Source organism: Chaetodon auriga, chromosome 9 (assembly GCF_051107435.1).
Source record: "Chaetodon auriga isolate fChaAug3 chromosome 9, fChaAug3.hap1, whole genome shotgun sequence".
NCBI lineage: Eukaryota > Metazoa > Chordata > Actinopteri > Chaetodontiformes > Chaetodontidae > Chaetodon > Chaetodon auriga.
Window position 1 is genome coordinate 15,176,336 of NC_135082.1, and position 14,354 is coordinate 15,190,689.

Consider the following 14,354-nt stretch of genomic DNA (forward strand, 5'->3'; position numbering starts at 1 on the left):
CATGGATCACACGAGGGAGAGATGTGTTCGGTTTGTCTTCTCCAGAGTGTTGATCTTGTCAGGACCTTATCTGATGTTCACCTTTTAGACTCTAAGGGACGCTGTTGGCCAGTTCAATATTTTCTGTGTTGTGTCGTCATCCTGTCCTTCCCATTCTGACTGCACTGTTCAGACAGCTCTCTGTGTTTAGTCGAGGTCCTGGGCGAACATTGTCTCTCAGTATTGGAGGCAAACGTTGACGACGTGTGTGGATGTTAACAGGAAAAGATACCACCATCAGATTTACCGTCATATCAACTGGATGTAGATCACTTTCCGCAATTCTCTTTTTTTCTTACCATGATGAGAACTGGAAGATCTCTCACCTATAGATCCGCAAGATGGCGATTATTTTATGGATTTCGACAGCAAATGGGACTGCTTATGTTGCTGCTTCATGTGGTTAACATGGTAGGTGGTCAGATTCGTTATTCTATACCAGAGGAGATGAAGAAAGGCTCTGTTATTGGCAACGTAGCGCAAGATCTTGGTTTAGATCTGAAGAGACTCCGTTCTGGGCGGGCCCGTATCGTGACCGGAGAAAATATCCAGTACACCGAGCTGAAGACAGACAAAGGGATTCTAGTCGTGAACGAGAGAATAGACCGAGAGCAGCTCTGTGAAGATGTAACGCCATGTAGCTTCAGCTTTGAGGTGATTCTCGAGAATCCCATGGAATTGCACAGAATAACTGTTGAGGTTTTGGATATAAATGATCACGCTCCCGTCTTCCCAAATAAAGATAAGCCTATCAGTTTTGAAATAAGTGAATCAGCTGTCGTTGGCGTCCAGTTTCCACTGCAGAGTGCAGAGGATCTAGATGTGGGACAAAATGCGTTGCAAGATTATGTTTTGTCACCAAACGATAATTTCATATTGAAGCAACATACGAATCCAGACGGAAGTAAAAACTGTGAAATTGTACTGCAGAAGCCTTTAGACAGGGAACAACGTCCCAGTTATTCATTAAAACTAATCGCAGTTGACGGAGGAACACCACAGAGATCTGGTACAATAAATATAGACGTCACTGTTTTAGATGCGAACGACAACATTCCGGTGTTTAACCAATCAGTGTATAAAGCATCTGTGATAGAAAACACGGTGAGAGGCACAAGTATTATTACAGTAAATGCCACAGACGCTGACAGCGGTTCAAATGGACTCATTACTTATAGTTTGTCTAAAATGAAAGGAAGTGCCGCTGATATATTCAGTATAGATGAAAACACCGGCACAGTTTCCGTATCTGGTGAAATAGATTATGAAAAAAACAGAAAATACGAGGTGAGGGTGGAGGCAAAGGATCGGGGTGGCTTAATTGGAACAAGTAAAGTTATATTTGATGTTTTTGATATCAATGACAATGCCCCAGTTGTGAATATTATGTCATTTTCCAGCCCTTTATCTGAGGATTCCCCTCCCGGTACAACAGTTGCTATTTTGAACATTAAAGACGCAGATTCTGAAAGAAATGGCCAAATAAAATGCTCAATCGATGGCAAACTTCCCTTTAAGATCGAATCATCTCTTACAAACTATTACAATTTGATCTCTGATCAGTATTTTGATAGAGAATCGGTATCAGAATATAACATAACAATAACAGCCACGGATTTAGGGTCTCCTCCTCTTTCCAGTTCAACAAAATTACATCTTAAAATTTCTGACGTAAATGACAATGCACCGTTATTTGATAAAAGCAGCTATTCTGCTTATATCACAGAGAATAATTCCCCGGGAATTTCCATATTTGCTGTCAGCGCGAGAGACTCTGACTGGAATCAAAACGCAAGAATCTCGTATCTTTTAGAAGACACACAAGTCAGTGGTAGTCCAGTTTCTACTTATGTGTCGTTAAACTCCGAAACTGGAGTTCTTGGCGCAGTTCGTTCTTTTGATTATGAGCAAATTAAACAGCTTCAGCTCGTAGTCAAAGCGCAGGATGGAGGCTCTCCTCCACTCAGTAGCAACGTCACAGTGAAATTAATGATCCAGGATCAGAACGACAACCCCCCTCAGGTTCTGTACCCAGTCCAGACTGGTGGCTCTGTGGTGGCTGAAATGGTGCCTCGTTCAGCAGATGTGGGCTATCTGGTGACCAAAGTGGTGGCTGTTGATGTGGACTCTGGACAGAATGCCTGGCTCTCCTATAAACTGCAGAAAGCCACAGACAGGGCGCTGTTTGAAGTGGGCTTACAGAATGGAGAAATAAGAACGATCCGCCAAGTGACTGATAAAGATGCAGTCAAACAAAGACTGACTGTCATAGTGGAGGACAACGGGCAGCCCTCTCGTTCAGCTACAGTCATTGTTAACGTGGCGGTGGCGGACAGCTTCCCTGAAGTGCTGTCAGAGTTCACTGACTTTCCACACGACAAGGAGTACAATGACAACCTGACTTTTTACTTGGTGTTGGCTTTGGCTGTCGTTTCCTTCCTCTTCATCACGTGTTTGGTGGTTATTATATCAGTGAAAATCTACAGATGGAGACAGTCTCGCGTCCTGTATCACTCCAGTCTCCCTGTGATTCCATATTATCCACCACGTTACTCAGACACTTTGGGGACAGGGACTCTCCCACACGTGTACAATTACGAGGTGTGCAGGACGACTGACTCCAGAAAGAGTGACTGTAAGTTCGGCAGAGCTGGTAGCCAGAACGTGCTGATAATGGACCCCAGTTCAACAGGGACGATGCAGCGACTACAGAGTGAGAAGAGCATCCTGGATGAACCAGACTCTCCTTTAGAGGTGAGTTGGCATAGTCTTCATTTTGTCTCTCTAGTTTGATGTGCCTATCTAATTTTTGTCTTTAGATTTTGCTTTAATGAAGAGCAACTGAATGCTGTCCCTATCAGCACCATGGACAGCATCTCATTTAGTTTGTATAATTTAGTAAGAACTCTACTTCACCAAAAAGCTTTTGCAGATGGAGCAGTTTCTTGTGTGTCATAGTAGCTATGCTGGAATGCATTCATTGTGCACATCCAAAATATCAGTCCTGTTCATGTCTGTGCACAGCATGTACTGCCAACGATGTAATGTCATTCGTATTAGATCCCCACATGGAATTCGACATATGACAGAATTGTTCAAAGCAGGCACCTAGAAGGTTTGCTAAATGTCATGGAAAGATTGTAGTCATTACACACACACACACACACACACACACACACACACACAAGCTTCACTATTTTTTTAAAGCCTGATGTTAATGGCAATATTCATATGCCCACTCCAGACTTCCACAAACTAATATTTTGCGACACTTCACAAAATCCAAACTGCTTCCTACAATTGCACTGTCCATCACCATTTAACTTAAAGCATGCAGTTACATATTACCATAAAATACAGAGGAGTGCTGAACTTTCCCCTCAGCCTTCATGTAACAACAGTCAAGTGACACAAAATATTAAATATTTCGCTTGTATGGAAAACTTTACTTAACAGCAGCAGTTGTATAGTGTTGTCGGCCAAGTTAATTCTACTCTCGATTTCATCCCCCCCCCCCCCCCCCAACATTATATAGTTAATGTTTCTTATCGTCTGCATTCCTAACATACACTGTATTGTATAGCATCACAAACGATGAGGGCGGTGGTGATCTATTTAATATCTCCTATGCTAATTTATTACTTGTTTCAGTTTCGAGGACAGTGATGGTATTACTCGTGTCTTTCAGTGTAGTTGTAGATATTCAGTCACTATTAAAATGCAATTTGCAATTTTGTCCCTTCCTCATGCTGATATTCATCCTGTGGGCTCTAAGGGACGCTGTTGGTCAAGTAAAAACAATTCTGAACTCTGTTTTAGACCACCACCCTGCTCTGAGGAGAGTGGATATGCTTTCGACAGTGAACAGTGTTTAGGTGGGTGCAGACTGGGTTGGACCTTTTTCACTACGAGAGACAGAAGATCGAAATACTTTTATTTTTGTTCTTATTATAAACTCGACTTGTATTACGTTGTCGTTCATCTTTGTGTTTTCTAAGAGACGTGTTTCGATAGTATCATTTCATGTCATTTATTTGATAACATGGATGTCGGAAAATATGTTTCTCGGACATTAAGATGGCGTTTGTGCTACGGTCTGACGTCGCGAAGCCTTCTGTTTCTTCTTTTCCTCAATCATACTGCCAGTGGTCAAATTCGGTATTCAGTCCCAGAAGAAATGAAGAAGGGATCTCTTATTGGGAATGTCGCATTGGACCTTGGGATAGATTTGAAGAGGCTCCGTTCTGGTCGGGCCCGTATTGTGAGCGGAGAGAGCATCCAGTACACCGAGCTGAAGACAGACAAAGGGACTTTGGTCGTGAATGAGAGAATAGACCGAGAGCAGCTTTGTGGAGACGTAACGCCTTGTAGTTTCAGCTTTGATTTGATTTTGGAAAATCCGATGGAACTACACCACGTTACGGTCGAAGTATTGGACATTAATGACAATTCACCTTCTTTTCATCAGCACGACATGCAGCTGACGATTGGAGAATCAGCAGCACCGGGAGCCCGTTTTGTTTTGCCCACAGCCAATGATCCTGATGTAGGAGTCAACGGCCTTCAGGACTATAATTTATCTCCTAATGAAAATTTCATCTTAAAAAAGCATTCCAATTCTGACGGAAGAAAATATGCGGAGATGGTACTTGAGAAACCGCTGGATAGGGAGCGATATCCAAGTCTGTCCCTAAAGCTGATAGCAGTGGACGGTGGAACGCCACAGAAATCTGGTACAGTACACATAGATATCACTGTCCTAGATGTTAACGATAATTCCCCTGTTTTCAATCAGTCCGTCTACAAGGCCACTGTGATGGAAAATGCCGCAAGAGGTACCTATATCATCACTGTGAATGCAACTGACGCAGATAGCGGATTAAATGGTTTGATTGATTATACGATTTCCAAGATGCAAGGCAGTATTGACAATATTTTCGTAATTAACAAGACAACGGGTGTGATATTTCTTTCAGGGCAGGTTGACTATGAAAAGGTTAAGAAATATGAAATACGCATTGAAGCAACAGACCAAGGAGCTTTAACAGACTCGAGTAAAGTCATAGTTGAAGTGACTGACGTGAATGATAACCCACCTGTCATTAATGTGATGTCATTCACGAGTCCTGTGTCAGAAGATTCTCCTCCTGGTACAACTATTGGCATTATAAATGTGAAAGATCTCGATTCAGATGATAACGGACAAGTGAACTGCAGAATAGAACAAAATGCACCTTTCAAGATTAAATCTAATTTAAGAAATTATTACACGTTGATTACAGATACGGCGTTAGATCGTGAAAGTGTTTCAGAATATAACATCACTGTAGTTGCGACAGATGCAGGAATGCCTCCTATGTCGACAAAGAAAACCTTTCACTTAAAGGTGTCTGACGTCAATGATAATGCCCCGCTGTTTTCACAAAGTGTTTATCATGCGTTTAATGCAGAAAATAACTCTCCGGGTGTTTCTCTTCTTACCATAAAAGCACAAGATCCTGATGAAAACCAAAACGCCCGTATATCATATATTCTGGAAGATACTAATATCGGCGCATCCCCAGTTTCTGAATATGTTTCTGTAAATGCAGAAAGTGGAGTGATACACGCAGTGCGCTCAATTGATTACGAACAAATCAAACAGTTGGTTTTCGTCGTCAAAGCGCAGGATGGAGGCTCTCCTCCACTCAGTAGCAACGTGACAGTGAAAATAATGATCCAGGACCAGAACGACAACCCCCCTCAGGTTCTGTACCCAGTCCAGACTGGTGGCTCTCTGGTGGCTGAAATGGTGCCTCGTTCAGCAGATGTGGGCTATCTGGTGACCAAAGTGGTGGCTGTTGATGTGGACTCTGGACAGAATGCCTGGCTCTCCTATAAACTGCAGAAAGCCACAGACAGGGCGCTGTTTGAAGTGGGCTTACAGAATGGAGAAATAAGAACGATCCGCCAAGTGACTGATAAAGATGCAGTCAAACAAAGACTGACTGTTATAGTGGAGGACAACGGGCAGCCCTCTCGTTCAGCCACAGTCATCGTTAACGTGGCGGTGGCGGACAGCTTCCCTGAAGTGCTGTCGGAGTTCACTGACTTTCCACACGACAAGGAGTACAATGACAACCTGACTTTTTACTTGGTGTTGGCTTTGGCTGTCGTTTCCTTCCTCTTCATCACGTGTTTGGTGGTTATTATATCAGTGAAAATCTACAGATGGAGACAGTCTCGCGTCCTGTATCACTCCAGTCTGCCTGTGATTCCATATTATCCACCACGTTACTCAGACACTTTGGGGACAGGGACTCTCCCACACGTGTACAATTACGAGGTGTGCAGGACGACTGACTCCAGAAAGAGTGACTGTAAGTTCGGCAGAGCTGGTAGTCAGAACGTGCTGATAATGGACCCCAGTTCAAGCGGGACGATGCAGCGACTACAGAGTGAGAAGAGCATCCTGGATGAACCAGACTCTCCTCTGGAGGTTAGTTGAATAATTAGCATCGACTCTCCGTTATTTCTCATTCTATGTTTAATTACTTCAATTGTGAACTGCTGTCGGCTCTGCCGTCATTTTCAGCACCATGGAGAGCATCTCTGTTGAATGATTTATATGAGTACTTCTTCTCTAATTACTGTATATTCAAAATTTCAAAACCTAATATTTTCCCTTATTCTCAGTCAATGATATGACGTTTTATTATTTTACGCATACATTGCTTTGACTAAGCTGCACTTCGTGTTAAGGCGGTGTGACGACTTGCTCCTAACTTAATGTGCTTGTGCGATTTGTACGATCACCATAGTCTCATGATGTGCACTCACTCGGTGTTGCTGACTGGTGGTAACTTGAAGCAATATATGGACGATCAAAAATTATCTTTTCACTTTTCTCATTTCATCTCAACTGGCTTCACAACCATCATTGCGTTTTCACCCACAGCGCTTCACCGAACCATGATGTCATTTTCGTGGCATTTTGTTTCTGGTAATTTGTGTGACGTATATTAAAATGGTGTTTTATTCACATAGTTTTAATAGATCACGCAAGACGAGTATTATACCAAAGTTCAGGGTGAGATAATTTTGAGCTTTTTTGGTGTGTGTGTGTAATTCTGGCTTTTAATATGTTGATTATGCGCCGGGAAGACGCAATCAACCACTTAATATTTCAAGATAAGATAGGTGACTTGGTGTTCCTGATTTTGGACTCTAAGGGACGCTGTTGGTCAATCCAACAGAATGTCTGAAACATTACCACACTGTCTCCTCCCTCACCACAGTGGCCTACGAGAGAAAAGGAGATGGAGTGCATTACATGGGCTGACATTCGGGAAAAACAGATTCGCACTAATAGATATCTTCATCAAGATTATGTGGATGCAGTATTTTGAATAGACATTTTCTTTTGAGGTACCATCAATATTGTTTTCATAATAAGTCTTGTACTTGGATCATTGAAGAGCTTATTTTCGTCTTTGTCTTTTGCTATGGCTTGTGGAGTAGCAGCGTACACCCCGTGCGTGAAATGGCGCTTTGGCTGCGGACTGAACTGGCATCTTCTGTTCTTCCTCTTTTATCTCAACCATTTGGTCACCGGACATATCCGATATTCAATCCCAGAGGAGATGAGGAAAGGCTCCCTAATCGGAAATGTAGCGCAGGATCTTGGTTTGGATGTGAAAAGGCTTCGCTCTGGTCGGGCCCGTATCGTGACCGGAGAGAGCATCCAGTACACCGAGCTGAAGACAGACAAAGGGATTCTAGTCGTGAATGAGAGAATAGACCGAGAGCAGCTGTGTGGAGACGTGACGCCGTGCAGTTTCAGCTTTGAGGTGATTTTAGAAAATCCTATGGAGCTACATCAAATTACCGTTGAAGTAACAGACATAAATGATCATTCGCCCACGTTCAAAAGAGATAAAATCCAGTTTGAAATCAGCGAAACAGCTAATACTGGTGCTCGTTTTTCACTGGCGAGTGCAGAGGACCCAGATGTGGGTGTCAACGGACTGAAAGAATATTTTCTTACCGAGAACGACAATTTTGCTCTAAAACAACACTCTAATGCAGATGGAAAAAAGTATGCGGAGATGGTGTTACAGAAGCCATTAGACAGAGAGACAAATCCTCATCTGTCCCTTAAGCTAATTGCCGTAGACGGCGGAACTCCGCAGAGATCTGGTACAGTAAATATAGATATCACTGTTCTTGATGTCAATGACAACGCACCTCTGTTTAATCAATCTGTGTACAAAGCGACAGTGATGGAGAACTCTCCCAGAGATACATACGTTACTACTGTTAATGCTACTGACGCAGATTTCGGCTCCAACAGTATTGTCACGTATTATTTTTCTGATCTGAACAGTGGTCTTAGTGATTTGTTTATGATTAATGAAAAAACAGGTGTCATTTCAATAACCGGTTCTGTTGATTATGAAAAAGACAAAAAGTACGAACTCAGAATGGAGGCAAGAGATCAGGGAGGTTTGACAGATTCAAGTAAAGTGATAATTGAAGTAACTGATGTAAATGACAACGCTCCTATAATAAGCGTCATGTCATTCACGAGTCCTGTGTCAGAAGATTCTCCTCCTGGTACAACTATTGGCATCATAAATATAAAAGATCTCGACTCAGGTGATAACGGACAAGTGAACTGCAGAATAGAACAAAATGCACCTTTCAAGATTAAATCTAATTTAAGAAATTATTACACGTTGATTACAGATACTGCGTTAGATCGCGAGAGTGTTTCAGAATATAACATCACTGTAGTTGCGACAGATGCAGGAATGCCTCCTCTCTCAACAAGGAGAACCTTTCACTTAAAGGTGTCTGATGTGAACGACAATGCTCCCGTTTTTTCACAAAGTCTTTTCAGTGCGTTTATCTCAGAGAATAACTCTCCAGGTATTTCTGTTCTCACGCTAAGGGCAAAAGATCCTGATGAAAACCAAAACGCCCGTATATCATATATTCTGGAAGATACTAATATCGGCGCATCCCCAGTTTCTGAATATGTTTCTGTAAATGCAGAAAGTGGAGTGATACATGCAGTGCGCTCATTTGATTATGAACAAATCAAACAGCTGGTTTTCGTCGTCAAAGCGCAGGATGGAGGCTCTCCTCCACTCAGTAGCAACGTGACAGTGAAAATAATGATCCAGGATCAGAACGACAACCCCCCTCAGGTTCTGTACCCAGTCCAGACTGGTGGCTCTGTGGTGGCTGAAATGGTGCCTCGTTCAGCAGATGTGGGCTATCTGGTGACCAAAGTGGTGGCTGTTGATGTGGACTCTGGACAGAATGCCTGGCTCTCCTATAAACTGCAGAAAGCCACAGACAGGGCGCTGTTTGAAGTGGGCTTACAGAATGGAGAAATAAGAACGATCCGCCAAGTGACTGATAAAGATGCAGTCAAACAAAGACTGACTGTCATAGTGGAGGACAACGGGCAGCCCTCTCGTTCAGCTACAGTCATTGTTAACGTGGCGGTGGCGGACAGCTTCCCTGAAGTGCTGTCAGAGTTCACTGACTTTCCACACGACAAGGAGTACAATGACAACCTGACTTTTTACTTGGTGTTGGCTTTGGCTGTCGTTTCCTTCCTCTTCATCACGTGTTTGGTGGTTATTATATCAGTGAAAATCTACAGATGGCGACAGTCTCGCGTCCTGTATCACTCCAGTCTGCCTGTGATTCCATATTATCCACCACGTTACTCAGACACTTTGGGGACAGGGACTCTCCCACACGTGTACAATTACGAGGTGTGCAGGACGACAGACTCCAGAAAGAGTGACTGTAAGTTCGGCAGAGCTGGTAGTCAGAACGTGCTGATAATGGACCCCAGTTCAACAGGGACGATGCAGCGACTACAGAGTGAGAAGAGCATCCTGGATGAGCCAGACTCCCCTTTAGAGGTGAGGTGCAATACGCAGTGTCTTCTGCAAATGTTGTTTCTGTCAATGTAAATTACATTTCAACTGACTGAGGTTTACTCAACAAGTGCACCCAGTTCTCTTCAGCACCACAGTGCGGACAGCTCCGATTTCCCCTCTTTTTTTCTGGCCAGAATACTTTCCGCTCTCTGAATGACTTCTAATAAGAAATTCCACCGTGTATATATACTACGATGACTACACTACTACTACTACTACTGCTACTACTACTACTACTACTACTACTAATAATAATAATAATAATAATAATAATAATAATAATAATAATATGTTTTCATAAAGTAGTTAAGATAGTATAGAGAGCAAATTATTATTATTATTATTATTATTATTAGTAGTAGTAGTAGTAGTAGTAGTAGTAGTAGTAGTAGTAGTAGTATCATCCATTCATTCGTATTCATTTTTCATCTCAAACCCTTTTGGTGTTCACGTTTTGGACTCCAAGTGACGCTGTTGAACAAGGATGGAACATTTACCCATTATCTCACTGCTGCAGTTCAGGGGCGTTCTTTGTAAGATCACATTGTAGTCAGCTCAGAGGGACCATCAGGAAGCGTAACTTGGACAATATTTGTATATATAGAAGTCTTGCTTTTCTCTTCTAATACATGAAAAAGTGCAGCTCTAAGAGTGGATTTTCTTGATTTCTGGTCATAGGATATCGGTTCTTCTTCCCTCGGAAATTTTCCCTTTTTGACATGGCGTATCACCAACCGCCCTGCAAATGGCGTTTGTATTTCGGATCTCAACGGGTAATCGTTCTTTTGTTGTTCTACTTATTTAATGCCGTGACAGCTCAGATCCGCTACTCTATACCAGAGGAGATGAAAAAGGGTTCTCTCATCGGTAATGTAGCACAGGATCTTGGTTTGGATTTGAAAAGGCTCCGTTCTGGCCGAGCCCGTATCGTGACCGGAGAAAACAATCAGTACGCCGAGCTGAAGACAGACAAAGGGATTCTAGTTGTGAATGAGAGAATAGACCGAGAGCAGCTGTGCGGAGACGTAACACCGTGCAGTTTTAGCTTTGAAATAATTTTGGAAAATCCAATGGAGCTACATCACATAACAATTGAAGTGTTGGATGTGAATGACCATCCTCCGGTATTCAAGAAATCCGATATTATGTTAGATATAAGCGAGTCAGCAAACCTTGGGGCGCGATTTGTGCTCGACAGTGCAGAGGATCCTGACGTTGGCGTCAATGGACTGCAGAATTATGTTTTAACCTCAAACGACAATTTCGTTTTAAAGCAGCATGTAAATCCAGACGGGAGTAAGTATGCAGAGATGGTGCTTCAGAAGCAGTTAGACAGAGAGGAACTTCCTCATCTCTCGTTGAAGCTTATAGCAGTAGATGGTGGGAATCCACAGAGATCTGGCACCGTAAATATAGGCATAAAGGTTTTAGATGTAAATGACAATGCTCCCGTTTTCAATCAGTCAGTTTATAAAGCCACAGTGATTGAGAATGCAGTAAAGGGCACTAATATCGTTACTGTTAATGCCACAGATGCAGATAGCGGATCGAATGGTTACATCACATATTCAATTTCAAACGTGAAGAGCAATGTAGCTGATTTGTTGTCCATAGATCAAGTGACTGGAGCATTATTTGTTTCAGGTCAAATAGATTTTGAAAAAGACAAAAAGTATGAGCTCAGAATCGATGCAAAAGATCAGGGAGGTTTGACAGATTCGAGTAAAGTGATAATTGAAGTAACTGATGTAAATGACAACGCTCCTATAATAAGCGTCATGTCATTCACGAGTCCTGTGTCAGAAGATTCTCCTCCCGGTACAACTATTGGCATCATTAATATAAAAGATCTCGATTCAGGTGATAATGGTCAAGTAGCATGTATTGTGGAACAAAATGCACCTTTCAAGATTAAATCTAATTTAAGAAATTATTACACGTTGATTACAGATACTGCGTTAGATCGTGAAAGTGTTTCAGAATATAACATCACTGTAGTTGCGACAGATGCAGGAATGCCTTCTATGTCGACCAAGAAAACCTTTCATTTAAAGGTTTCTGATGTGAACGACAATGCTCCCGTGTTTTCACAAAGTGTTTACAATGCGTTTATCACAGAGAATAACTCACCGGGTGTTTCAGTTCTCACGGTTTCGGCTAAAGATCTTGATGAAAACCAAAACGCACGTTTATCTTATATTTTGGTGGATTCTGATCTTGATGGATCTCCACTGTCTCACTGTGTGTCTGTTAATGCAGAAACTGGAGTTATACACGCAGTGCGCTCTTTTGATTATGAACAAATCAAACAGCTGGTTTTCGTCGTCAAAGCGCAGGATGGAGGCTCTCCTCCACTCAGTAGCAACGTCACAGTGAAATTAATGATCCAGGATCAGAACGACAACCCCCCTCAGGTCCTGTACCCAGTCCAGACTGGTGGCTCTGTGGTGGCTGAAATGGTGCCTCGTTCAGCAGATGTGGGGTATCTGGTGACAAAAGTGGTGGCTGTTGATGTGGACTCTGGACAGAATGCCTGGCTCTCCTATAAACTGCAGAAAGCCACAGACAGGGCGCTGTTTGAAGTGGGCTTACAGAATGGAGAAATAAGAACGATCCGCCAAGTGACTGATAAAGATGCAGTCAAACAAAGACTGACTGTCATAGTGGAGGACAACGGGCAGCCCTCTCGTTCAGCTACAGTCATTGTTAACGTGGCGGTGGCGGACAGCTTCCCTGAAGTGCTGTCGGAGTTCACTGACTTTCCTCACGACAAGGAGTACAATGACAACCTGACTTTTTACTTGGTGTTGGCTTTGGCTGTCGTTTCCTTCCTCTTCATCATGTGTTTGGTGGTTATTATATCAGTGAAAATCTACAGATGGAGACAGTCTCGCGTCCTGTATCACTCCAGTCTCCCTGTGATTCCATATTATCCACCACGTTACTCAGACACTTTGGGGACAGGGACTCTCCCACACGTGTACAATTACGAGGTGTGCAGGACGACTGACTCCAGAAAGAGTGACTGTAAGTTCGGCAGAGCTGGTAGTCAGAACGTGCTGATAATGGACCCCAGTTCAACAGGGACGATGCAGCGGCTACAGAGTGAGAAGAGCATCCTGGATGAACCAGACTCTCCTTTAGAGGTGAGTTAGGATAGTGTTTGTTTTTTTTCACTTTACTCAAAGATACAATCCCTGGAGCTGTGCGCCCCCAAATCCCACAGTTTCCTCCCTGCTGACTGATAGTTGTATACGTTTCCTCAGCTGCTGCCTGTTTTGACTTTTAAATGCCTGACAAATATATGCGATAAAATCTTTTAACATAATTAGGGAGCAGTAACAAAATCCATATCATATGTGTATATACACAGCACAATTAAATGGCTTCACTTTGTTTACTTTTTGTCACTCTTACATTCCCTTTTAAATGCTTGATGACTTATCAGTCTTTGCAACATGCAGTGAATAGAATTTATTGAAAAAGTTACATTTGGAATTCAAAATTTTGTATGCTGATGTTCCACACCTGCATTCTAGCTCCTGTTCTCATTTCATTGCTTGTTTCCATAACACAGACAGCGACCTTCCTATACTTAATACATGAGAGTCTCGTATTGCCTTTTGGAAATCATACATGTGTTGCAGTGAAACGTTAAATGGGATGTCATTGCAGTTTTTGTTCTGATTTCTACTTTTCTTTCAATTGTTCATTTGACTCAGTCTTTTCAACAAATTGCAAATGTAGTAATAGTAAACAGCTGAACACTAGGTTGCAAATATTCTCAGGCAATAAAAGTTTAGTTTTCAGGTCCCAGTGGAAGGAGTTCAGGTTTTGGGCTCTAAGTGACGCTGTTGATCAGCACATCGATTTCAGTGTTAACAGCCAGCCTACTCCCCTCCCTCACTACCATACTTTAGCATGACAGCAGAGATTCTGTCCTTCGTGAGAGGACGTAGACGATTTTTTTTTACACGACTGTCTTGGAATATACCAGGAGCACGCTGTTATCTGAAAGCAGTACAATATATATTTAAATGAACTACACACTCATTTTTATTTTCTTCAAGTGAGGACGCATTATTCGTCACGATTTGTTGTTCCTGATATGGCGACCCGAGGCCAACCCTACTCTCGAAGTGTAAGATGGCGATTTGCTTGCATATTACGATATCAAATGGGATTTCTCATTTTGCTTACATTTATGGGTGATAGAGTGGCTGGCCAGATTCGTTATTCTATACCAGAGGAGATGAAGAAAGGCTCCGTTATTGGCAATGTCGCTCAAGACCTCGGTCTGGATCTGAAAAGGCTCCGCTCTGGCCGTGCCCGTATCGTGAGCGGAGAAAACATCCAGTATACAGAGCTGAAGAC

At 42.5% G+C, this 14,354-nt stretch overlaps 4 protein-coding genes across 27 annotated transcripts in view; all 4 read left to right on the forward strand.

The window, feature by feature from the left end:
- Positions 1-14,354, forward strand: part of LOC143325917 (protocadherin gamma-C5-like) — a 280,430-nt gene that overhangs the window by 120,162 nt on the left and 145,914 nt on the right. The window lies entirely within an intron of this gene.
- LOC143325924 (protocadherin gamma-A7-like) lies at positions 340-2,843 on the forward strand. Its single transcript, XM_076739349.1, has 2 exons — positions 340-733; positions 2,027-2,843. The coding sequence occupies exons 1-2, from the start codon at positions 340-342 to the stop codon at positions 2,830-2,832; spliced, it is 1,200 nt and encodes a 399-aa protein (XP_076595464.1). The 3' UTR covers positions 2,833-2,843.
- Positions 4,069-14,354, forward strand: part of LOC143325934 (protocadherin gamma-A3-like) — a 67,990-nt gene continuing 57,704 nt past the window's right edge. Inside the window, exons 1-2 of one of the 2 annotated variants that reach the window (XM_076739357.1) lie at positions 4,069-4,454; positions 5,742-6,537. In XM_076739357.1, coding sequence (XP_076595472.1) covers positions 4,082-4,454; positions 5,742-6,526 — 1,158 coding nt within the window. In that variant the 5' untranslated portion in view covers positions 4,069-4,081 and the 3' untranslated portion in view covers positions 6,527-6,537. Of the gene's footprint in view, positions 6,538-14,354 lie in introns of those variants that run through there. The other variant, XM_076739356.1, reaches the window with a different exon arrangement.
- Positions 10,320-13,141, forward strand: LOC143325936 (protocadherin beta-11-like). Its single transcript, XM_076739359.1, has one exon. The coding sequence runs from the start codon at positions 10,700-10,702 to the stop codon at positions 13,133-13,135; it is 2,436 nt and encodes an 811-aa protein (XP_076595474.1). The 5' UTR covers positions 10,320-10,699; the 3' UTR covers positions 13,136-13,141.

Bases quoted from the DNA above. Each gene is read 5' to 3' on its own strand.
- LOC143325936 (XM_076739359.1), top strand. From the start codon at position 10,700: ATGGCGTATCACCAACCGCCCTGCAAATGGCGTTTGTATTTCGGATCT.
- LOC143325924 (XM_076739349.1), top strand. From the start codon at position 340: ATGATGAGAACTGGAAGATCTCTCACCTATAGATCCGCAAGATGGCGA. The intron at 734-2,026 runs TTGAGGTTTTGG...TCACAGTGAAAT, and splicing joins GGAATTGCACAGAATAACTG to TAATGATCCAGGATCAGAAC.